Genomic DNA, 25,470 nt, shown 5'->3' on the forward strand with positions numbered 1-25,470 from the left:
CTCCGCTATGACCATTAAATCTGGTTAAAAAGAAACCTCGATTTGGGCCAAGCTTTATACAGGGTGTATACAGATTATGGTCAAATGACTCACGACGATCAGTTGGGCAAATTTAGGCAAACTGTACTCTTTGGCTAGCAAAATTTGTCTGAATAATTGGAACTTACGGCTCCGACCGTAGTACACCCAGTGGCGTAGATTTCTTTTTGACAGTGGGGATGTGGTTGGAAAATAAAATCTTGAAGTATAGTGAATCCAGCTCCATTTAGCAACAGAATACGTTTTAATATGGTAAAAATGCGCACGAAGCGTTCGAAAAATGTTACCATATTGAAGCTAAACTTATGAGATATAGTGCACAAGTAAAATAAATTCGTGTGAAGGGCGCAAAATGTGACACTCTGGAGGCTAAAATGGACAAAAATGAGGATAGTTTGGTCAGAAACCCACAACATGCGTCAAATGCCTGGGAATGTGCAATCATGTATCCCTGGATTGCATTAAGGTATGCAGGAGGACTTAAAGTGTATGTAGCAGGGAGGAAAAGCCGACGGTCAATTGACAAATTTTGACCTTTCATATTGAAGATATGGATTTTTTTCCCCAAAAGACCTAATTTTTTTGGTGTTTTGGGAAAAAATCCATATCTTCAATACGAAAGGTCAACATTTTCAATTGATCGTCGGCTTTTCATCCCACCTACATACACTTTAAGTATAAATCATCAGATTTATAAAGTTTACTTCAAGTACTGTTAAATAACAAAAATATCAATTTTAATGATTTGCCATAAAATGTGTATTAAATTGCGAATTTCAAAAATCAAAATTATTTGATATCAGAATGACATTCTTCATATTCAGAATGCAATTCGACATGTCTGATGTGCTCTAATGTCCCAAAATAAATACTGTCCAAACGTTCATACCCCAGCCCTTAAAGCCTTAATGAACGATCTTTTTTCAGAATATACCTTTATTTTTTTCAAAACCGATTTTTGGCATATTTGTAATACTTACACATGTTCCAACTTAAATCTATGAGCAAACTGTCAAATTTACCCTATTTGTAGTAAAACGGGGTGATTTTCTGTTGGTCCGACATATTATCATAATTTTTAGATTATGATAATATGTCGGAACGACTCGCAAATCGTAGTCTCCTACGAAGCCATTGGTTACGCTCCCTCCTAACTCTGAGGCCGCAATCGCCGTCCTAATCCAAATAGTGCAAGATATTTCGAGTGATAGAGGTGAAGTTTATAATGTTGTTGCTTTACAAACTCCCAATGTTTTTCGCGTCCAAATGTATTGGAAACTTTCATAATGATTGCATATTATCATTTTGGAAGAAAAAAGAAAAATCTAAAAATTTAAAAAGATCGTACAGTAAGGCTTTAAAACAAAGGCCATTTCTTATAAGCACTAAAACTAAATTGCGTTGGAAAGTAGTCGATAGACTAAGTTATACGCATTTGAATAACAGATAGAAGAGTTTCAAAAGTGACAGATTTGGATTATTTCCTCCTTCAAATCAATGTTTGCAGTTTTGTTACGGCCTATTTACAGCGTGACAGATGAACGCTCACCATTCTGTGTTCAACATATGCGTACTTCGAGGGATAAGTCTATGTTAATTTTTGTCATTTTTGAAAGGAAAAAAAACGTTAATTATTTAAATTATTATAAGTTAAAGAAGTAAAGATGTATCGTGCCGAAGGAGGACTAAAAATACGTAGAACAAATCCATGCATCTAACTTTAAAATTCATCAAATTCAAGATAAGTTTTTGTGGCTTTCAGAAATGGCTTGTTTCAGGTGTTCGGATATAGTTTGTGTACAGTATTGTACCTACACGTGCTCTTCAATTTATTCTACTACTAACCATCGGTCTTTGGAGCACAAGTAAATTGATACAAACTGTATAGAAATAATTGGAATCGACGACTTGAACCTTTGAAAATTTGTTTCTTTACTATGTACCAGATTATGCTCAATATGTTAAATAAATATTTGTTAGGAAGCTACATGTTTTTAACGGAAATAACATATTGATTGTCAGAACCTATGCAATAAATATTTTGAGCAGTGAAGCTACCCAGCAAACACATAAAGTTTTCGACATCATTCGCAAAAGGTTATATAAGGTTGTCAAAAAACGATTAAAAACGTTTAAATAACATTACCACACATCTGCAAATATTTTAACATATTATTATTTTAGTGTTGACAAAATATTTGTAAAAATGTTTGCAAAAAATAGGTTACGTTAACATTTTGAAAACATTTTAGAAATATTGTTGTAGAGTGATTTCATTCAAAACATGTTCATGACCTTTATATAACGCGACATTTAATGTTATTACAACCTTTTTATCTGGACCAAAACCCAAAATATAACTCGTTTAAAACGTTTTTAAAATAGTTTTGTGTTTGCTGGGTATTCAACTTTGTTGTGGTGAGTAACACTATGAATGCGGTGAACATTTAAAGGCCCATATAAAAACAACAGATGTGGAAATAAAAGTATAAATTGACCAGTATATACCAGTTGTAGTCCAACTAAATCATAGCATATCTGATGGCCTGGGAGGAAGTTAGCCCATATTTGCAAAACTGTCCATGTCTTTAAGGTAAAACAAATACTCATATTACTGTCTGACCACGGTCTGGACTGCAGGCTGATCTTACCCAGGGAAAATGACATTCCATTCTCCCCCTTTAAATGACAGTATTTTCAGGATACAATAATCATATCTTCCAATCATTTTGATACAGTCTGTACACATTTATTTATTGTTTATTTTTATCACAAAACCATATACACCACATCTTAATTCAAACGTTTTATTCACCAGTGTTATAATGAAACTTGTCACTTTTTTTTACCAAAAAATAATATAATACATGAAAACTTTTAATTTTGGCGGAGTGATACCGCGATAGCGTCGATATCATGGCTTACGTCATTTGATGTGCTTTTGATCTATGCTCTGGAAATGGAGACGTCAGAAAAGCATACGCTATACGTTCATATTATATTTACATGCAATGATAAAGTTGATATCACAGTTATATAGCGATTATTGAAACGTCATTTCGTTTCAAAAATCACAGGAAATAAATACAAATAAAAGATACAAATTTCAAATATTTATAAGCAAATCGACCATTATTAAAATTACATGAACATTCAAATCGATATGTACAGCTTACGTAATATTGAGGGCATCCGATAAAAGTGGTTGTGTGGCATAGATGGACATTTCCCGGGCTGTTTTCAGTTAATACATTTACACAATATTCTTCAGAAATACAAAAAAAAATCACTTTTAATTTGTAGATTGTTTTTTTTATATTTTTTGGATAGAGTTAACGTAGGATTTTGTTATCAAATCTTTAATATATTTTGGTGCAAATTATTCACCTAGTATTTTAAAACAAAATAAACCTGTACTATATTCGGTTAGTCGCTTATATGTTGGTTTCGGATATTACCGTGTTTGATATGGTGGTGCTATCTGTTTGAGTGACCGATGGACGTGCTTGTTTGTTCTTTCGCATATCCGCAATCCTCGACGCAATTGTGTACAAATACGGATTAAGAGATGAATTCATAGGGAGAATAAATACCACAGACCACGTGTACATCTCAAGAGGAATTACGGCGGCTTCCGTCTGAGAGAGGATACCCATAATAATTACCGGCATCCAACATATGAAATCCGTACCAACTATCGCCGCCATTTTGATTGCAATTTTGATATCATCTTTTTGTGACTGATTTCGCTGAGCTGCTTTGCTGGAAATCCTCACAGAGATAAACATAGCAGCATAACACACAAATATGGTCAAGAAGCAAACTAGATTAATAACTAAGAAAATTGCAATGGAATAATACCAAGCAGGTTTAAATTTGTCTGCAACGGGAAGATCAAATGATCGCCCAGAATCAGGACCACCAACGTCGCTTGATTGGATGCTGTAACTTGACGGTCGGGTAATCAACGGAAGGCCGATACAGACATCCGACAGATCGTAAAAATCAGACTCGGGTCCCGCTTGCAATGTAGGGAGTAACCCCAATACAAAAGCTATTGCCCATATTATTCCTGTGACTACTTTAGTTGACGTGCCACGGAACTTGAATTTTCCGAAGGGAAACAAAATGCAAATAAACCTATCAATTGATATCAATGTTATGAAGAAAACAGAAGCTTCACTCGAGAGAAGGGATAAAAAATTGGCGAATTTACATAATTTAGACGAACGCCATTCATCTGAATACACAAAATATTCATCGCCATAATACAGATCCACACACGCCAAAATTAGCATGTATATTCCCATTTGGCAATCTGAAACTGCCAAATTGCTAATCAAGAAAGATTGTTTAACTTGGATGGCCGACGTTTTCTTTTCCCTAACTCTCAGTGCAACGACGAATATGTTACCAATAAGGGCACTGATTCCAAGAACCCACATAGAGACACGAAGGATGATATTCTGCATGAGACTTCCGCACTTGAAAAGTGGAGGCTGTTGTTTCAGGATGACGCATTCTTCCAAGCTATCAAAATGACAGCACAAGAAACGATCATCAACGTATCTGTTAAATATCAAATTAAAGTTACCATTTACTTTCCGGGCTTGATAGTTTTGTTATGATAATATATTATAGAAGACATTATTTATTTTGTTTTTGTTGCTGTTTTTCTTTTCTTTTTTTTCTAGAACTTTATCACACAATCATGAATTATTGCATGAAAGACGCGTCAAACAAGTTTAACTATTTTAGATACAAACTATGCCTACGTGTTTTAAACAAGTGGTTATAAAGACCCTAGAAAAAATGTGTTGCGAATAGGACATTTGTACATGCTATCAACATGGTCAAATCACCGGGGTAAAATTGCATAGCCTCATCGATCAGTATTTTCAATCTACAGGGCATTGTGGTAATTGACACCCATACAACACATCTTTTCACACAGAAATAGACGTTCCAACTGTTCATATTGCATCCATTTTTACAAGCATTATATGCCTAAAATGGCCTAAAATGAGGCTATATTGCCCTTTCCAGCCTTCTCTAATATTAATCTCCATAGACTTTACATGTAAAATGAAAAGGTCCATAAAAAAGAACGGCAACAAATTGTGTAATAAAATTTGCACAACATGCTAGTTAAGCAAGCACGAATGCAATGCACTAGTTTTCGTGAGGGGGCTATACGAAATATGTTTTATGTATTGTATGTATGTTCTTTTCAAAAATAAAATGTCCATCTGAAACATAGATGTTCAGTTCGATGACATTTTCCCGCCAAAGTACACCCTGGTTAAATAATTGATACCATGCACTGATGTTCCTTATAATGTCAATTACTTCTGACAGTTGTGCAGCCTTTCAATCAAATGGTTTTAGCTCTTTCAGTAAAGTAACTTTTTGGATACTGATTTTATACATTAGTTCTTTAAGTTCTATAGGCAAAATAGGTTTTGAAAGAAAGGACTTACAACTTTTTCAAACTGTTCAGACCACGAAATCCTCCCTTTTCAACATTTACTGGTACATCCGTTCCGCTCGCTCGTATCAAAACTCTAAAAAAGAAACACCGATTTGATAAATTTGAATATAATGAATACAAAAGCCACCCAAGTCCATACTTTGGCCAAATTGAGTTAAGCATGGGAAAGTGTTGCTATACATAGGCCTGTCATATGTTTGAAAGAACAACTCAAATTCATCCTCTGTGTCTATTGAGCATGTGAAAAATAGCATGTATGAAAGAATCAAACCAAGTCCATGATTTGACTTGTAACACATTGATTGAAATCCAGTATGTATAAAAGTCCACTTGTAACATCTTCATTGCTGGAGAGTGACTTTTGAAAAAAATGGGTTTAATCAAGGATAGTGTGTGGTTTATATTACATGGCAGAATGCTTATCAACATTATACATAACTGTGTGCTTTATTTTGTATTATCTTACTAGTAGTAATATCATTCCAACATTATTGTCTTTGTATATGATTCAAAAAACCACCCAAGTCCAGAATTTAAAATGAACCCCAAGAAGTCCCTGAAATGCTAATCGTCAAACCTAATACAGTTTAACCCACCCATTTGCACGTACAACTTACCATATTGACCAGGTAAATCTAACTAAAGGAATTAAAATGATACACAGGTTTTTTTCTCAAAAGCACTTCCCATGGACTTGGGTGGGTTTTGTATTCATGTATTCAATTGTATATTTAGACACACTGCCATAAAGTAATTACTCCCTTAATGAATGATCAGTATTCCAAAACGGTTATTCGTATGCCTAATATGGGGTATGCAGTCGAATTTTAATTTAATTTTGCCCATCGTGACACTTTGTGTGTCCCAATGGTCCCAAAATTGATGCCTTAGTGTACATTTAAAGGACACGAAAGTAAGTTGCAGCAAAATCTTATGACCATGGGATTCAGAATCCATTGAAGGAAATCGGTTCAGCTCTCATTGGATTATTCTTTTTGTTTCAAGCATTTTGTGGGAGATCAATAACAGTTGTCGTTATTTACATCAGTGATCATATTGGGATGTGTTACCAATAGATGCGATCCTTGGGTCCGTATGCACAAAAGAGTTAAACCAGGTCTAAAGTTAGACCTGATCTAAGCAGAATTTGGTTCCACCAGGAATGGACCTTTACTAAAACCCAGTAAACTGAACTAGTGAACGTGCTACACTATGTTTGTTTGTAAGACCTCTTCCCATTTGCCAATTGACACATTTAACAGGGTTTTGTATGTAAAATATACAGGGTTCTTTATCTAAGTTTGCCAAAGAGTGATTCTATTGTTCTTGACTGCGATTTAAACACTTGAAATTTTGTTTACTTACAGAATCTCAAGTTCCGTATTATCAAGAAAGGTGTCGGCTTGAATTGTTGCAATTCGAATATCCGACAAGTATCTGAAATTAATGTTTTAGTTCACGTTAGTGCTTGAGGTCTCCTTGACATGGGGGTGGGGATTACTTATGTTGTAGGCAGCATATATATATCTGTTTTTTGTAATTAATTATTCCTTACCTTGCCTAAAATTTAACAGAAAAAAAAATGGCGGATGAACACATAATTATGTTGCGCAGAGCTCCACAAATGCCTTGTAGAAAACAAGCTATTTTTTAAAGTTTGTCAAACTAGAAAATGCTAATAATATTTCAGACGTCTACTTTGTATATTTCTATTATTTAAACCTATAGTAGTATTGAAATCAACATGCTTAAATTAATTAGTTATCATTAATTCTAATGTTTAAACTTTGAAGAGCTGATCAGGATATTCGAAATGGAACTGCGCTGAATTAAATAGTTTCACAGAGTTTGAAATAGAAAATGAGATAACAGAGATACTTGCTAAAATGCTTCCCGCGGGGACTATAGATAGCCCATTCTACTCTATACATTACCAAAAAGAATACTAAAAGTATAAAGATGTATAATGACAGACAAGGGCTTACGATATTTTTAAAATCCACTTCCATTATGTTACTCAAACTATGATAAAGCAGCACACTTTAAATGGTGCTGATGGTGAACTATGATACAATGTCATGACTTACAGTACTTTCAACCGAGGTAATCCTCGAAAGGCGTGGCTTGTTAGCTTTGCAATGTTGTTGCGTGAAAGATCTCTGCAAAAATGAGGGGAGATACACAAACGTATTAAGATAAAGTTTACACCATTTTAACATAATTAATGTATACCAATCTATGCACTCTTGTTAATTTAATCATTCAAGAATCATAAACATAATACTATGTCACTAGATGAAGCAAAGCGAGGACAATGTTCTCCAAGAACATGCTTTTAACTTGGCATTAAGATCAGTTATACCGGTTCAAAAAACGTTAAGGGATCTGGAATGAGCGTTTTGAGCGTTTCGACAGTGTTTTTTGGGGGACATGAGAGCACATCAGACATATCGAATTGCATTTTGAATACGAAGAATGTCTTTCTGATATCAAATAATTTTCATTTTTTGAAATTCACGATATAATACAAATTTTATGACAAATTACTAAAATTTGATATTGTTCACATTTTTGATATAAAACAGTCCTCGAAGTTAATTTTATAAATCTAATGACATGTTCTTAAGGTGTATGTAGCTGGGAGGAAAAGCCGACGATCAATTGAAAATGTTGACCTTTCATACTGAAGATATGGATTTTTTCCCAAAAATACCTATTTTTTGGGGGGAAAATCCATATCTTAAATTTTCAATTGATCGTCGGCTTTTCATCCCACCTACATACACTTTAAGTATAAATCATCAGATTTATAAAGTTTATTCGAGTACTGTTAAATATCAAAAATATCGATTTTGAATCATTTGCCATAAAATGTGTATTACATTGCGAATTTCAAGAAATCAAAATTATTTGATATCAGAAGGACATTCTTCGTATTCAGAATGCAATTCGATATGTCTGATGTGCTCAAATGTCCCACAATAAATACTGTCCAAACGTTCATACCCCACCCCTTAATATGGTTAAAATAAAACTTTCTTTTCTACCGCATTCTTTTTATTTTGCTTGCTCTGGTCACATAGTATTGGGTCACTTACAACCATGTCAAATTGGTAAGACTGTCGAATGCACCTTGTTGGAGATGATCAATACTGTTACTTTCTAAAGACCTGTAAACAAGAAAATGACTTTCTCTATAGTCTGTATAATTTTACCGAGTCAGTAATTTAGATATTGTTGTTTAGTGTATATTTAAATATGATTATGAGAAGTATAATAGGCATACATTATCAGAAAGGAAATGATACAAGGAGAAAATTTAGAAATTTAAGATTTTACTTTTACTGACTCGAGGAATGTATACGGACTATAGTTATGATACAAATTTAAGTTTAGAACGCCACATTATAAATACACGGCTATGAGCGAGTCCCTCAGTTGAAAATAAAAAGCAGGTTACTCCAACTCCTTGTGAAACACATTTTAATTCCATTATAATTCTATATTAATACTAATAAATTGATAATGCAGGTCTTCACCAAACATTGACGGTGAGATAAACCTGTAAACATTTGAACCCTTTTAATCTGTAACCTTCTGAACACCAGGCCGAGGCTCTACCAACATACCAACTGAGTCAGATGGGATTGTACCCGATCTTGTTATGGCTTTATACTCACAGTGTATGTAATGCAAATATTCCTTTGAATAAGCCAGGTTCAACGACACTGATTAGGCCATTGGTGAGTTTCCTGTAAACAACGTGAGTTTAATATGGTATGACATAACGATACTGCGGGCCCTATAGGGAACACGTATATTGCGTATTATGCTCTTCTTTTAAACTTCAGTAGGCATAAATTTATATTTTACTTAGTGTTTAGATCGCAAAAGACTTTTAGGTGCCAATTATATTCACACCTGTATATCCTAAACGAAGACAAATATGTCAACAGTAACACAAGCGGTCAGTACCTGTACCCTTTATATCTGATTTAAGACCTCGTTTGTTGAAATGTTGCACTTTTATGTTCTAATCAATGGAAAGCACGATGCTAGTATTAATATGTTAATCAATGGAAAGCGCGGCGCTTGTTCTCTTGTTCGATAACGCGTTGTGTACAAATCAGCAGGACATGCAATATGATGAATTGCAATAAAATGCCCCTTCACCTTTATATGAGAACCACTAACATATCCTAATGGCGGCTTATATAACACACATTTATAATAGATCGGAAGGTCCTAGGTACGAATCCCATGCCGGCACATTCCCTTGCTTTTTTGGTCAAGTCAGATTGTGTACCGGCCGGGATTGGTGTTTATGTGTTGTCTTGTTTAATTGTATCACTTTGGGTTGGTAAACTGTTCTTTCTTTCTTATTAAATATATTCAGTTTCCTCTTGTAGCGAGCACTCGTTCCATATTGAGTTTATATGTTCTTGTACATGATGCGTAGCCCCGTTACCTACTTTACACCTTGATACTCACAGCGTATTGACCGTTCTAGCCATATTGTTGATTGTCTCCATACTCCAGCCTTTACTGCAATATATCTGCAGATTATTTCCTTGATAGGCACAGCTGCATTCCTCAGGACATCTTTTAATATCTGCGCACATAATTTTAGGTATTACAATGAAAGGAAAGGAATTAAAGACTTAAAGAGGTTAAAAAGAATTAAAGACTTAAAAAGATTTAAAGGGTTTTGGATGTAGAAGTATCAATATTTAATGAGTTGAAGTATATTAGATCCAATTTGACTCTGGGGGATTAGCAAAATATTATACAGTCACGGAAACAATTTGGGATGCATTTTTCATGAAACAAATTGTTTTTATTCTTGGAAAGACACTCCGATATTTTGTAAGGTACATGAGGTATAATTTTGAATGTTTATGTTGAACAATAAATGGTCTTTAATGTGACATAGCCTAAATGCATTGACATGTACTTAGACGATGTCCTTTTTGTGACATGTTGTGTGAAAAATACGTCTTTATCAGACAAAAAATTTATCAAAGACGAAGTCCTACATATTTGTAAAAACGTGGCGTTCTTAATGGAAAACAAGATATTTTTCAGACGTGCGTTTAAGTACATCCAGGGTGATTTTGTAGAACTTAACATCATCACATAAGAATACCCGTTTCGTCACCATATCATGTCACATGGTATTTCTTTACACCGGTGTGATTGATCAAAACAGATAATGTAGCAGGTGTCAGCATATACCACAACCGAATTAAATTAGCAATTATCCGTGCGGATTCTTGGTATGAAATTTTGAAACCCGCATGTTTCGAGTTTTGTTCAATTTTATCCAAAGTGATAACATTCGTAGAATCGTTGCCATCTAGGTTTACAAAAAAAAAAAACCCGGCACAAATGAAAAACAAGACCACGAACACAGCCGTGTTGTGACCCCTTAATGACATTTGACCCCAAAATATATGGGAGCAAATGTAATGGTTGACAGAAGAAAGAAGAAAGAATCAGACCACAGACACAGCCGTGTTGTGACCCCTTAATGACCTTTGACCCCAAAATATATGAAAACCCCATAGACATTGGCTAATGTCAACGTATGTGTGCACGTGACATCACTTTGCCATGTTATTTGTGGCAGAAGGGGCATTTTGAAGGTTTTTTTTGTCTCAGATCGGAAGTGACCCCTTAATGACCTTTTACCCCAAATAACAAAATACCACGTATACACTGAGTAAGATCAATTCATGAGTGAATGTACCGTCTCTGTGCTATATTTTTCTTGGCTGATAAAGTTTTTTGAAGTTATTTCGTTTTATACCGAAAGTGACACCTTAATGACATTTGCCCCAAAATCTATGTACACCCCATATACACTGGGTAATAACAATGCATTTTAAAGGTATTATACCGGAAATGACCCCTTAATGACCTTTGACCCCAAATAAAAATACCATTTGGGTAAACACAATTCATGTGTGAACATACCATCACTCTCCTATATTTTTCTTAGCTAATTAAATTTTTGAAGATATTTCGATTTATATCGGAAGTGACCCCTTAATGACCTTTGACCCCAAATATGTGTACACCGCATTGACACTGGGTAATAACAATGCATGTGTGCAAGTGGTGTCACTGTTCTACGTAATTCGTGGGAGAAGATGCATTTTAAAGGTATTTCGTTTTATACCGGAAGTGACCCCTTAATGACCTTTGACCCCAGATAAAAATACCACATATTGGGTAACTGCAACTCATATGTGAACATACCGTTACTGTCCTATGTTTTCCTTAGCTAATAAATTTTTTTGAAGGTATTCCGTTTTATACCGGAAGTAACCCCTTAATGACCTTTGACCCCAAGAATGTGTACACCACATACACACTGGGTAATAACAATGCATGTGTGTAAGTGGCATTGCTGCCCTACGTAAGTTGTGGGAGAAGATGCATACCCCTATGTTTGGCACGGGCAATGATCATTGTGACCAAGTTAGGTCAAAATCAATGCAAGCATGTGAGTGCTAGAGCAAATGTAAAGGTTGACAGAAGAAAGAAAGAAGAAAGAAGAAAAAGAAAGAAAGAAAGAAAGAAAGAAAGAAAGAAAGAAAGAAAGAAAGAAAGAAAGAAAGAAAGAAAGAAAGAAAGAAAGAAAGAAAGAAAGAAAGAAAGAAAGAAAGAAAGAAAGAAAAAGAAAGAAAGAAAGAAAGAAAGAAAGAAAGAAAGAAAGAAAGAACGAAAGAAAGAAGAACCTGTAAGAAAAAAGACACAGCTGTGTAAAGATATAGATTTAGGACGTCGTTACAAATGACATATATATATTTGAAATAAGAACACGGTATCTGACATACTTGGATCTTCTCCCTAGAAATCGCCAAACAACCTTCCTCCGAAGAAAAAGTGTGTACATACCGCATTTGATCTCGTCATCTCCCCCAGGACATCCTATCTGGCCATCACACACTTCCTCTATCGCCACACACATTGATATATTCACTTCATGTACTTTGTCACACAGGTAGGACCCAGGGCAGGTAATATAAGCTGCAAATATTGACATGAAATTTTGTCAACCAATATTATGTAATGCAAAATAATTTATATAGAGCGCTGCTTAGTTTTCATCTTTATGGAAATGATATTTATAACGTGATATTCTGAATGAATTGTTTATTCTTAATATATTCCACTTAAATAATAGAATGCATAGTCCGTGATTCAGCTAATAAGAAACTAAGAAATGTGCAAATTCGTTTAACAAACCACATCTTCTTTCGTCTGCCTGGTTTACAAAGCAGTCTACAAAGCCGTCACATTTTGCTTCAACCGTCACACAAAATCCAGATCCGCAATGGTATTCATCCACTGTACATATACCTGAAAAGAACACCATTTTCGGTGACAGGAAAGGAGATGCATGCAATGGCGTGCCACAGTTAGTTGTCAGCGGGGAAGAGCAAAGTTTTCCGTTTTAAAGCATAATTTTTGCACGGTCTTATAAAATGGGGCGTTTTTTCAATTGTACACTAGAATTCGTGAAACCAAGGCAAATTCTGCGTTTAATGGGCTTATTTGTAGTTTTCCATTATTCATCGCAAAATCAAGGTGTTTAGGTGAAGCATTCAAATAAAATTGTAATGCGTAAAGGAATTCCTAAGCATTACGTTTGGGTTTTGGAAAGAACCTTCTGTTAAATAGCTTTAAATCATGCATGACTCAATTACAAATCTCTACATCCCGTTCTTCTTGGCTATTGATATTTTGAATAGTGTTTATTTTTCCCTAATAGATAGCGCCCTGATCGATTCTTCCTGCATATCAATATGCTTCATTTACATTACATTACAGAGATCGGACACTAATCCCTACCATAACAAACCATGTATAGACTCTACATGCAAATACAGGTGATATAACGTGTCTATATTACAGGATTAGATTAGTAAACTATGATCTATTTGCAAGTATTATATTGATTGAGCAGGAAATATGTGATCCTATTTTTTTGTATAGTAGTCAAGTTGCCGGCGTCAGGTATACATAGAAATTTTTTTTATGATGATGACATGTATGATGCAAATTCATAGGTGTTGTGCGTTTGGCAAGTTGGGAGGGGTCGGGGTTCAAAATGACCCCATAGGATTATAAAATCAAAATTTCAATTGCTCAAATACCTCTATCAAATATAACAAATTATTTACATAAATAAAAAAAAAAAACAAAAAAAACAAAAACAAAACATAAATAAATAAATAAATAAATAAATAAATAAATAAATAAATAAATAAATAAATAAATAAATAAATAAATAAACGAAAAAAAATAGAACAAATTGTAGCGTAGCATTAAAATAAATATCACCATTGCTGGCAGGAGGACTCGAACCAACGATATTGACATTAGCAGTCTGAAGCTCTACCATTGAGCTATGACAGCATGTAGTGATGAGGGTCGAGTTTTTAGCTTATACAGTGTTTGTCTGTGATAATGCCGCCTCGTGAAAGAAAGAAATATAAAATCTCAATTTTTAATTTAAATTTATTTGATAATTTTCTAACCTATATTTTCTTTAGAGCAGGGACAAATATTTCCCCTTTTATCCAATTTGACCGCTAAATAAGAATCTATATACTTCTTTCATTACTAATTTAATTCCGCGATTTGTTCCATTAAGCAATATCAACGATTAATCTCACAACAGATATTTAGTTGGCTTAGTGGTTTTGTACAGTGCTTTTTAACCGGGAGGTACCGAGATCGATTCCCACCTCTGCCTGCAATTTTTTTTAAAGACTGGGAAATAATAACCTGACATTCGCCGCTGACATTCGTACTGCAGAAGCGGAGTTATAACTTTTTAAACTTTACTCCTTCCGTAAAAGGGTACATTATTTTGGCACTTTTTCTTTTTTTCCACATTGCTGATATTAAATATCAAATGGTCATAATTGGCGGTCACTTCAAATCATCCCCAACTGAACGAGGTTCAGGAAAGTCCTCTCATTTTCAATTGTTGGTTAGCCCACCACTTGAACAGGATTTAGCCAAAGCAAACAAAGACTTAAAGGGGCATTACGTGATCCACAGCCTCATCCCCCCACTTTTCTCAAAAAAGGTTGAGATTTTTATATCACTGGAAACCTCTGACTACATAATGTTTATGTACAAAATATTTCTTGCAGATTAATTCGTTTTGCAAAGATATCGTGAAATTTGAATTTCGTTCTGGTGCACCAGAACGAAATTACAACGCAATGTCTATGGAGCAGTGTAATACACATAATCATGCATAACTCGCAAACGCAAAATCGGAATCAATTGACATTTTGGGATTTTTGAGGGTTTTGAAAAGAAGGTTTTGCACTGCGACTTGATACAAATCCTTGAAACATTTGCAGACTTGATCAAATAATCCATTATCGAACTAGTAATTACCACTTGAAAGTTTCTTTCATGCCGGGAATGGATTATCTACAACCATTATGTGCCACTTGAGAGATCATAATTGGCGTCTCGTAGCGCATGACAAAGATCAAAAGTACTGTTCCACGGGGTCCACTAAATAACAATACCTCTAGTTTGCGTGTCAGGTCACCTCAAGTGGCTATTATGTCTTATTACGGGAGCTGGAGGATTTGGAATCGATGCCTTTCAGCTACTTTCCATACCCGTATCATCGTACACAAGTTGGAAGGATTTCTCCAAAAATATTAAGGATTTATCTTTTGGGATTTGCCAAGGGATATACCACAAACGCACCTGATTGTTTGTCGTATTTCTGCCAGTCCTCCAAGCCGGGATTTTTTGAGTCGGCTGCTGCTCTTGCTGCAAAGGCAAGGCGACAGTTGACTTACGATTCGCGATTCTACAGGTCGTGTTCCTGTCGGAATATCGACCCCTCCAACCTCCCCCCCCAATTCTTCCCCATGCAGGCGAAGTCGCGGATATCCTTAGTATTCCACGGCGGCTGTATGCCTCGTACCGATCAAGCAACTGGACTGCCATCGTAGCGGTTTATCATGGCTTCGCTGGGAGGGAGTATGATGGTCTCAGCGAGCCCAACACTGTTCGCCCTCATTAATGGCTTGTTCGCAGAAAGGCCGCCAGTCTATGGAAGAGCACTACCTGTGCCTCACCAAGTGGAGTCTATATCCTTCCTTGGGCTGGGTTCCTGGTCAAGAATCATACCCACCCTTTCCTTTATCCCATCATCAGTGTTTCAATGTCCTACCATAGCCCTCAGAGGGTACCTTGAGCGTTCCAGGGCAATCGTACTAGAGTGCTCAGTATATCCCATATACCCATGTACCCCATATTTCCAAGAAATTGTAATGCAAAGTTTAAATCTTTTAAAACTTCAACATTAATGTTGCATGGTATAAAGCTGTAAGCACTTGATCATTGTCATTATTGGCTCAAATGTTCTTTGGAAAGATAAAACATATTTGCACAACCTAAAGAATTAGAGTTGAGCTTCCAACTACAGAAATCAAAGTTTTCTCAGAAAAACTGTTATTTATCTTCAGTGAAAGCATGAATAACATAACACCGTCGGATTATAAAATAGATGTGGACTAAATGTAATGAGATGCAAAAACTTTAGGAAGCGGTGAGCGAGTATGACAAAAGCGCCTGTTGATCAAACTTGGAATGAACTGCATTGATGCGCGCATTGTGGAATCGTTAATTTCTTCGCAACCAGTCAACTGAATCAAATAAATTTTTCGTAAGTGATGCACAATAAAATAAAATAATTTGATTTTGATGTCTATTTCTTGACTTACGTTCAATTTTATTCACTCGCTAATTTTTTCTGGGACACCCTGTACAGTTTGTCCACTTTGAAGTACAAAGTAAATTACACAGTTTCGGCGCGTCGTAAAGTTAAAAGGAAATAACACGCTGCTAGGCGCACACAAATGCGTGAGCGTCTTAATACGCGACGCACGATATGCACATGCAAAATGTGCTTATCTTACTTCGTAATTAAAAGTGGACAAACTGTATATTGCCTATAATCCAGCAAAACAATTCGTCGGTCGCAACACATAGTGGCGTAGAGTGATTTTCTCAATATTCCGTTTCACATAGTGGCGTATAGGTTTAGAGCAAGCTATCCTATATTATCCTATAAAAGTTATTCCTTGTTAACTATCAAAAATACAGTTTAATAGTTTGAACCTTAAACTTCAATTTCAAATGGAATCGAGGCACTGAGAGATAACAGTGGAGGAATATCGACTCAGTTACTAGTAGCATATCCTTCAAAAACGTTTGGCTCGGAAACGTATTTTGTCCTTCACGTACGCCACTATGTGTTGCGACCGACGAATTGAAGATAATTGGTTTTATAAACAAAATCAAAGCTTCATTCGCAACATTGCTACATGTAGTAATACCATATCACTGGACATTTATGGAGTCAGACTGTGGCCAAGCGATATTGTGGAATTATCAAGCTGGAGCGCAAGAACCTCATCCGCCCCAACTTGCTGAAAGCTGGTTTATGAAAGAAACAAATCTGACAATGTAAGTGGGTACAGAATTGATGAAGACCTGTTTCCTCAAGAAAATAAGTGAATTATGAAAGTAGCACCGTTTTAGAAAATATCATCTGTGCAAGGATTATGTACACAAAGGATATATGCTAAGCAGGTCAACGCATGGTGACGTTTGACCTTGGGTCGTTGCCGATCCATCACAAGACGTATCCGGCAATCATAACATTATACCTTATATGCTAGAAAAGTAATTATCAAGCCCGAATTACATGGTTTATTTAAAAAAAAATCATATCGACCATAAAAACGAACAAAAACAGCCAGCTTTAAACACGCGATATTCAAAATTCCCGCGCCGAAAATTTCTAGTGCAATGACGTAATGGCTATTTGTTCTCAAAATTGTCGTCAGCCTTTATTGTATTACTGGGACGCCATTGCACTAGACAATTTCAGTGCCCGGGAATTTGGGATATCGTGTGTTTAGAGACAGCTATTTATATGTTTTTATGGCAAATATAAGGTGGTTTAAAATAAAATCATATAAGGTAAAAATATAAATGTTCCGGTTAACAGTTGGTGGATTAAAGTACATACCTCCATCATTCGAAACTGTTATCTGTTCCAATTCAAGTCGATATCCAAACTTATTACCCGTGCTATCGGTCTTCAACATAAACCACATGCTGGACATTGATGAAGTAATAGCGCGCACTTTCACCACACCAGTCAGTTCTGCTATTTCATTCATTGTTGATACAGGACCGTTGCCCACAGTCAAGGAATCAAATCCATTTTCCAATTCAAACCTTTTAACTCGAGCAACGATTAATGTATCGTTATTGTCTGCGATTATTATCCACTGACATTCGAGGTCGGGTGGGTATGGATTTGGGTATCCCAGATGTGTTAATTGGTATCTGGGAGATATTATGTTGCTTAAGCTGGCAAGTAAAATAGTTCGCCCACACGTTGCTGCATGGAGGAGGTATATAAATATTGCTAAACAGCATGAACAGGTAAGCAATCATTGCGGTATTATAGTTTCAAAGGTTTCAGAGATACCAAAAAATCGTATTTTTTAATTACAAATTTGTTCAAAAGCAGCAAAAACAAAAACATTTATACACCTAACAACCATACAACACACCCCATTCAGAAACATAATTTAATACACCATTTGCAACGTTGCATGGTATAATTCCTCACCGTATGTTTCACATATGTAGCCATGAGCAATGTTACAATCCACGTCATTCCAAGCACCTCGTACGTAGTCCAAATTATAATCGACTGTTGTTATTATTACACACTTTTCGTATGCTTCGTTTGGCTCTCCCAGTTGCCAGTTGCTTTTTCAAAACAAACATTAATTAGACAAAAAAAGGCATTTATTAAACAATTTAACGATTTCTTTGCTGCGTTTTGTTTAAGATCAGCCAAGTAAAACACTGTTATAGACCATGTACTACTATACTATGTAAATCAGGTATTGTTACCCTTAAAGGGCATTTCGTGATCCACAGCCTCATCCCCCACTTTTCTCAAAAAAGTTGAGATTTTTATATCACTGGAATACTCTGGCTACATAATGTTTATGTACAAAATATTTCTTGCAGATTAATTCGTTTAGCAAAGATATCTTGAAATTTGAATTTCGTTCTGGTGCACCAGAACGAAATTACAACGTATTGTATATGGAGCAGTGTAATACACATAATCATGCATAACTCGCAAACGCAAAATCGGAATCAACTGAAATTTTGGGAATATGCTTTTTTCGTGGATATGTACTGAAAAATGTCATAAAAAGAGGATGCTAGGATCACGAAATACTCCTTTAAAACAAAAGTAATTGCTTAAAAAACACTCAAACATAATTGCAAAATAAAGTAGTCGATATGTGGAAAATATTAATCTGCGTTTTTGTTATGGCGTTATATTTATTTATTTATGTATTAGATTCTTTCTTTCTTTATGTATATATGTGTGTTTATCTGTTTATTTATCGTTTATATTAATGTTTTTGTGGTTTTTTTTTATTTGCAGTGAGCAAAATATATGTTTATGAATTATACATGGTTATGTGCACCACGAGTTCGAAACCAAACTGCTTGTACGTCATTTTCCATATGAATATGTAAAAGCGATATCGGGTTCTGTTTGCTTGTATACAATCTCCTTAAGCCGCTAACAAGCGGTCGACTGACACAAACACTTGGCGCTCTACAAAGCACATAGCGCCTCGCTATAGAAATACGGAAAATAAATTGTAAAGCAAATTATAAACCAAATGATATTCGAAATCAAACTTTTGGATGAAAGTAGTGCTATAAAACAAAGTAGATGAAGTAAATACATTGCAATAAGAATTTGTATCGTGGTATCCTGGATCTCAAAAGCAAGTATAAATAAGTTTGAAAGAGTAAACAAGAGAGTCTGGCCCAAACCATGTGACAACTTACGTATAAACTCTGTCATTCCTATTATCATTCCTGACAACCGTTCCGTCAACCCAAATATATTCATCTGGCTCATTTGTACTTGACACCAAGCCTATCAAGTATGCTGCTTTTGTATCATCGGGTAAGAAAGTGGTTACGAATGCCTATAAATGTAGAAAAAATCACGCTTCATGCATCTTTAATGTGGTGTTCTTAGTCAATGGGAGTGGTCTCACATAATCTGATTGGCAAATCGCATGATTGTGGTTTGTTGGTTGGTTCTTCCTAATTACATGGATTATGTGATCGATCTGGTCTCTAATTCTCATAAACAACTCGGCTAGCATTAGAAAAATATTGATGCTTACGCCCGCCTCACTATTAACCACTCTCCAGTGATGGAGTGAGGTCGTTTATCTAGCCGCATTGTCGATTTTGCGCGTACAATGTGTTATATCAACCTTTATTCAGGAATGCAAAATACAAAATATAAGCAATGCAAGAATACAAGGAGGAACAAAAACCCAGGACAAAACCTGGACAAGATGCCCAAATTAATGCAGTAATGTCCTTTTTACATATCGTCAGGTGTATTACATAATGTTGGACTCCACTAGAAAAAAGAAATTTGAGTTAGACGCGATCAAAGAATATGACAATTAATTTTGTGATCAACCATAGCAGAACAATAACAAGTAAAATCCTTCAAAAGTTGCTGTATTGTAAAAAAAAAACACTATTTAAAGTATCTTGAAACATCTATCACGTGAAGAAATATTCGCTATTAAATTAGTAAAATGATTGCAAATTTATACGTCAGTATGTACAAACGTGAAAACGTTGCTCCTAACATCCGTCACACATTCGTCACTATGTCTTGCGCCGATATCGGGTACGTTAATCTGGTCTCTCTTGTTGTTCTATGAGGATCTGCCACACATTCGTGCGCATGAAAGTTGGATCAAGGAAGAACTTCGAAGCATCCGTCGGTTCTTTACGCTTATTCTTAAACGCTTTTTTATGATAAAACCGACTCGCCACGAGCGCCCTGGACATATTGCATTTGATTATTTACTCCTGATCTAACTAGTTCTCATTCTCATGATATAGCTAGTCACACAAGATGTAACATCTTTTCACAAAACGCCATTGATTGTATTTAATTTTTACCAATTTACACCGTATTATCTGTCAACATGGAGCCGCCTCTAAACATCTTTTGATCATATTTCAAAATGATCATATTTTCATTTTTTATGAGTTAACCATCCCTTATATATTGGAAAGTTTTGAATTTATATCTCTAAATAATTGTTGAAGCAACTCGAACCATTCAAAATGTATTAATATGATATTTACTAAAATAATGATCCATTGAAATATCTCCTCTACGGAAACGTTTTTGGTTTATACCCAGTTATCAACATCCGTCAAAAAATCCCGTATGTTTCAATGAACAATATTGAATAACGTGCGTTCAGAATGAAAAATCGTGTTTTACATAGTGACGGATGCTGGGGTTACGCCAAAAAATTAGTTGTTTATCCGAGTAAACGTTTTACATAGTGACGGATCTTAGATACGTCACTTTGTAAAACGTCGGGTAATGTCATCAACATCCGTCAATTACATAATTGATTAACTAATTAATTATGCAAACTTGAGCGGTAATATTATACTACTCACTATTTAAAATACATTGGCCAATTTTCATAAAAATGACAAAAATCAACATCCGTCACTACATGTATGTAACGCACCCGACGATATATAAAGATAATCAAGGATTTTTGAACATACATGCGAAAGTATAACTTTAATAAAGGCCGCACGGTTGTTTGATGGGATCATTTATTAGTTTTTCAAACAAAACATCATGTGCAACCAAATTTTAGGCATAAACAGCTAAATGTGATATCATGCTAATGTATACAAATGCTTTTGAGACATTCTCAACTTTGATTTCCCCTCTTTTACAAAATTATTCACTTTTATAGCATCTTTGTAGCTTTTTCGGATATAAAATGTGTCTATTAATGACAAAATTGGTGGCGCTATTTAGTCACTCGAAATTACTCTTACAAGCTTTTAATACAGATAATTCCTAATATTGTTTGATGAAATATGTTTATACAATTTCCTTGTTGCTTGTTTCACCTATTCCAGCTGATTTAATGAGAGTAGTAATCACTTACCCCCTTGCAAATAAAGAAATATGATTTAGGATAAATAGCGCCATCTATAGTTTGCATTTAGTTAATAATGAAGCCAATTCTATATACAGCACAAAAAGAAACTCGTCAGTTATATTCATCCTTGCTGTTCAATAACTTGATAATTTTGGATTATTCTGAAATATACATTTTGTTAATTGGACTTTTCTTTCTCATTTGACACCCTGTTTGTGAACATTGAGCAAGAATTGACCAAGATATGCGCTTCCAAACTCTCAAACCCCAAAATGAAAAGTTGCATTTTCAACAATTTTCAATGGGAACGCGTCGTTGTATTGCACACAAGCACCACGGGCCAATCAATAAAGCACACGATGTAATAGGCACAATTGAATCGTTAAAATTGCAACTTTTCATTTGGGGGGTTTGAGAGTTTGGAGGCGCATATCTTGGTCAATTCTTGCTCAATGTTCACGAACAGGGTGTCAAATGAGAAAGAAAGGTCAATTAACAAAATGTATATTTCAGAATAATCCAAAATTATCAAGTTATTGAAAAGCAAGGATGAATATAACTGACGAGTTTCTTTTTGTGCCTGGTGTATATACTTAGCAAATTGACTGTGTGTCAACCTGCTACATATAGGCCCTACATCTGTACATAAGGCGCAGAATCGCCCATGACGATGAAGAATTTAACGATTCAATTGTGCCTGTTACACTGTTTGTTTTATTGATTCGTCCGTGGTGCTTGTGTGCAATACAACGATGCGTTCCCATTGAAAATCGTTGAAAATGCAACTTTTGATTTTGGGGTTTGATGCTTTGGAGGCGCACATCTTGGTCAATTCTTGTTCGTTTTTCACGAACAGGGTGTCAAATGAGAAAGCAAAGTCCTAATAACAAAATATATATTTCAGAATAATCCAAAATTATCAAGTTATTGAACAGCAAGGATGAATATAACTGACGAGTTTCTTTTTGTGCCTGGTGTACATCAAACAACCGTGGCCGTGAGGCTTTAGAATAATGTAGTCTTGAAAAAAATATCATGGCATCAAGATATATGCACGTAGCTGATATTGTGTTTCTTGTTAATAATTTCATAATCAGATGAGCACATCGTTAAGGTTGGTCTTAACCCTGGAATTATGGAAACTTTCGGGCCTCATAACTGCTAAATTGTTGTTCCAAAGTAGGCCTATATAAAAGTATTAATATTTAGAATGGCAAAGACTTGATAAATTCATCTGTGAGGTCAAGTTTGGACCGAAATGCTGATTTTGCCCCCCCTCAAAAACAAACAAAAAACAAAACAAAAACAAAAAACAAACAAACAAAACATTTTTTTTTTCATTAAACGTAACGAAAAAATTCTTGGGCCATTTTTTTAAATTAATTTTTAGAAACTAAATTTAGATAAAATATCTAAGAGCCGTTGTTTTATTTTTCTGAATTTTGACCAACTTTTGCATACACAAATAATGGTCAACAAAATCATAAGGAAGTCCGATTTTTGGTCAAAATTTTAAATATTTTTAGCAAAGTTGGTCAAAATTCCAAAGAATTAAAAAAAACGGCTGCTAGATAGTTTTATCTAGGTTTTAAAATTTAATAAAAAAAATTGGCCCCGAATTTTTTTCTAGGGTTAAGACCAACCTTAAATGGACAACTGGTTTCCAGTAGCCATGATGTTGTTCAATATTATTTTGACTGCTTAAAAAGCAGTGGTCCTTATCGAGTTACATGGTTGTACGTATGGGTGTGTTTGGAAGCCACAATGCATTTGAAACATCGCAAAATATCTATTAGCCGGTGATTTAGACGAGTTAAGTTACGTATGAGCTAGACAAAAATGTAACACCACTGCTTGCTAGTGATTTTAAACTCCCTCCTGAACCACATATCCAAAAGGGGCAAAAAGCGGGCTTCAATTTTTTAAATGGGAGGAACATGGATAAAAATCATGTATTCCTCTCAATATATTATGGTTCAGAAAAAGTAAAGCTTGACCCATCTCCGATGTATAATTTTTTCCAGGGTTAAGACCAACCTTAAATGGACAACTGGCCTCCAGTAACCATGATGTTGTTCAATATTATGTATTCCTCTCATTATTTTGGTTCAGAAAAAGTATAGCTTGACCTATCTCCGATGTATAGTTCTTAAATGTATAGGCATACATGTCACATTTTGGTCTCCATCATTATGTACAGGGGTAAACAAAATACTCCGATTTCCCTCAACGTGGTCTCAGATTGTTCCACTTGGAACAACATTTTAAACAAAGAATAGTTTGCTATATCACAGGTATTTTGTTACCTCACAAAATATGTTACAATTAACATGAATTAATGGGCTTTGAATTTCTTTAACCAGGTAACAAAACGCGCGAGATATGGCGTTTTTATATACGTTTTTAGCCCTGTGCATAATGATGGAGACCAAAAATTGACATTTGACCTTTATGTCTATAACTCAAGAACTATACATGAGAGATAGGTCAAGCTATATTTTTTTTGAATCCTAATAATAATTGTTTAGGACGGTGTTTAGTGTTACTAGCAAGCATTTGTGTTCGATTTTTGTCTAGGTGTGTCCATTTTGGTACTTAAATTGACTCGTCTAATTATTGTTGTACTTACATTTTCAGCCCCATCTTCGACAACAACAAGATCTGCGTCCATTTGTAAACACACTTCTCTTGCATCTTGTATCAGCGTTGGCTCTGTGCGCAGTATGTAACAACGCCCGTTATGGTAACCCCAGTTTGTTGGGCATTGCCATTCTATGGTATGATCCCATCAATGGATAATAATAATAATAATACTAATAATAATAATAATAATAATAATATTAATAATAATAATATTAATAATAATAATAATAATAATAATAATAATAATAATAATAATAATAATAATAATAATAATAATAATAATAATAATAATAATAATAATAATAATAATAGAATAATAACTGTCAGATCAGTAATTATATTTGGTTTTGAAAACAATAATTGTATCACACAAACCTAATATATAGTTCGTAAATTGTTTTAGAAATGTATTCTTTAGAGTTCATAAGGGCAATGTCGGAAAAGGTCACGAAATTGCTCGACCTAAAATACGTATTCCGCCATTGTGTAACGCATGGTTCTTGTTTGATAGGCTTTCCACCTGCACATTTGACAGACATTATTCCTGATAAATCAAAGATGTTTGTAAATGTGTTGCGTAGATATCTCAAAGGCACCTTCATATTGGAAAGATTTACCAAATAGTAGTTTGTAAAGTACTATACTTATAGTATAAGTATAATGATGTATAATCATATGTTGCGGTAAACGTAAAATTAAACTTCTACGTTTAAATTTGGTGCTTTCACAGGAGCGCTTTTATCGGGTCAAACGGCATCTTCAGCGGATATTTATTGCTTGGACGACTTGTTGTTGCTAGTGATGTAGAGACACATCCGATGACGTCACAGGTGTGAGTGACGTTAAACAAGAAGAGAAGTGTCAAAGGACTTCCCTCGTAGGATCTTAGAAACAAGCCATATTAGAAGTTAACGGTTCCAAAAAAGTAACCCCAAGACATTTTAGTATAATTCATAAACGGCTTGACCAATTCTCTTGTTTTAGTTATGCATCAAGTGAGTGGCCAAAAAAGTTGCATTTTCTACATATGAGCCATTCCATGTCAAGTCCAGGGATGTGCACCGCAGCACCTCTTCATATTCCATTTTGTATGATGTTGTTCAATATTATTTTGACTGCTTAAAAAGCAGTGGTCCTTATCGAGTTACATGGTGGTACGTATGGGTGTGTTTG

General features: G+C 35.0%; 1 protein-coding gene across 1 annotated transcript; it reads right to left on the reverse strand.

Annotated features, from left to right (window-relative positions):
* Positions 1 to 3,419: 3,419 nt before the first annotated feature.
* Positions 3,420 to 24,410, reverse strand: LOC140139134 (uncharacterized). Its single transcript, XM_072160915.1, has 11 exons — positions 24,284 to 24,410; positions 19,487 to 19,629; positions 18,231 to 18,373; positions 17,619 to 17,996; positions 12,434 to 12,565; positions 10,022 to 10,142; positions 9,211 to 9,282; positions 7,618 to 7,689; positions 6,896 to 6,967; positions 5,520 to 5,603; positions 3,420 to 4,608 (listed from the first exon to the last, which is right to left on the reverse strand). Exons 1-11 carry the CDS (start codon positions 24,323 to 24,325, stop codon positions 3,474 to 3,476), a joined length of 2,394 nt encoding a protein of 797 aa, XP_072017016.1. The 5' UTR covers positions 24,326 to 24,410; the 3' UTR covers positions 3,420 to 3,473.
* Between the last annotated feature and the right edge of the window lie 1,060 nt (positions 24,411 to 25,470).

Source organism: Amphiura filiformis, chromosome 18 (genome assembly GCF_039555335.1).
Source record: "Amphiura filiformis chromosome 18, Afil_fr2py, whole genome shotgun sequence".
In the NCBI taxonomy this organism is placed as follows: domain Eukaryota; kingdom Metazoa; phylum Echinodermata; class Ophiuroidea; order Amphilepidida; family Amphiuridae; genus Amphiura; species Amphiura filiformis.

Coding starts and splice junctions, on each gene's coding strand:
- LOC140139134 (XM_072160915.1), bottom strand. CDS start 24,325: ATGGACGCAGATCTTGTTGTTGTCGAAGATGGGGCTGAAAAT. Junction 19,630..24,283: donor TCGAAGATGGGGCTGAAAAT/GTAAGTACAACA, acceptor CTACATTTATAG/GCATTCGTAACCACTTTCTT. Junction 10,143..12,433: donor AGATGACGAGATCAAATGCG/GTATGTACACAC, acceptor TTATGTGCGCAG/ATATTAAAAGATGTCCTGAG.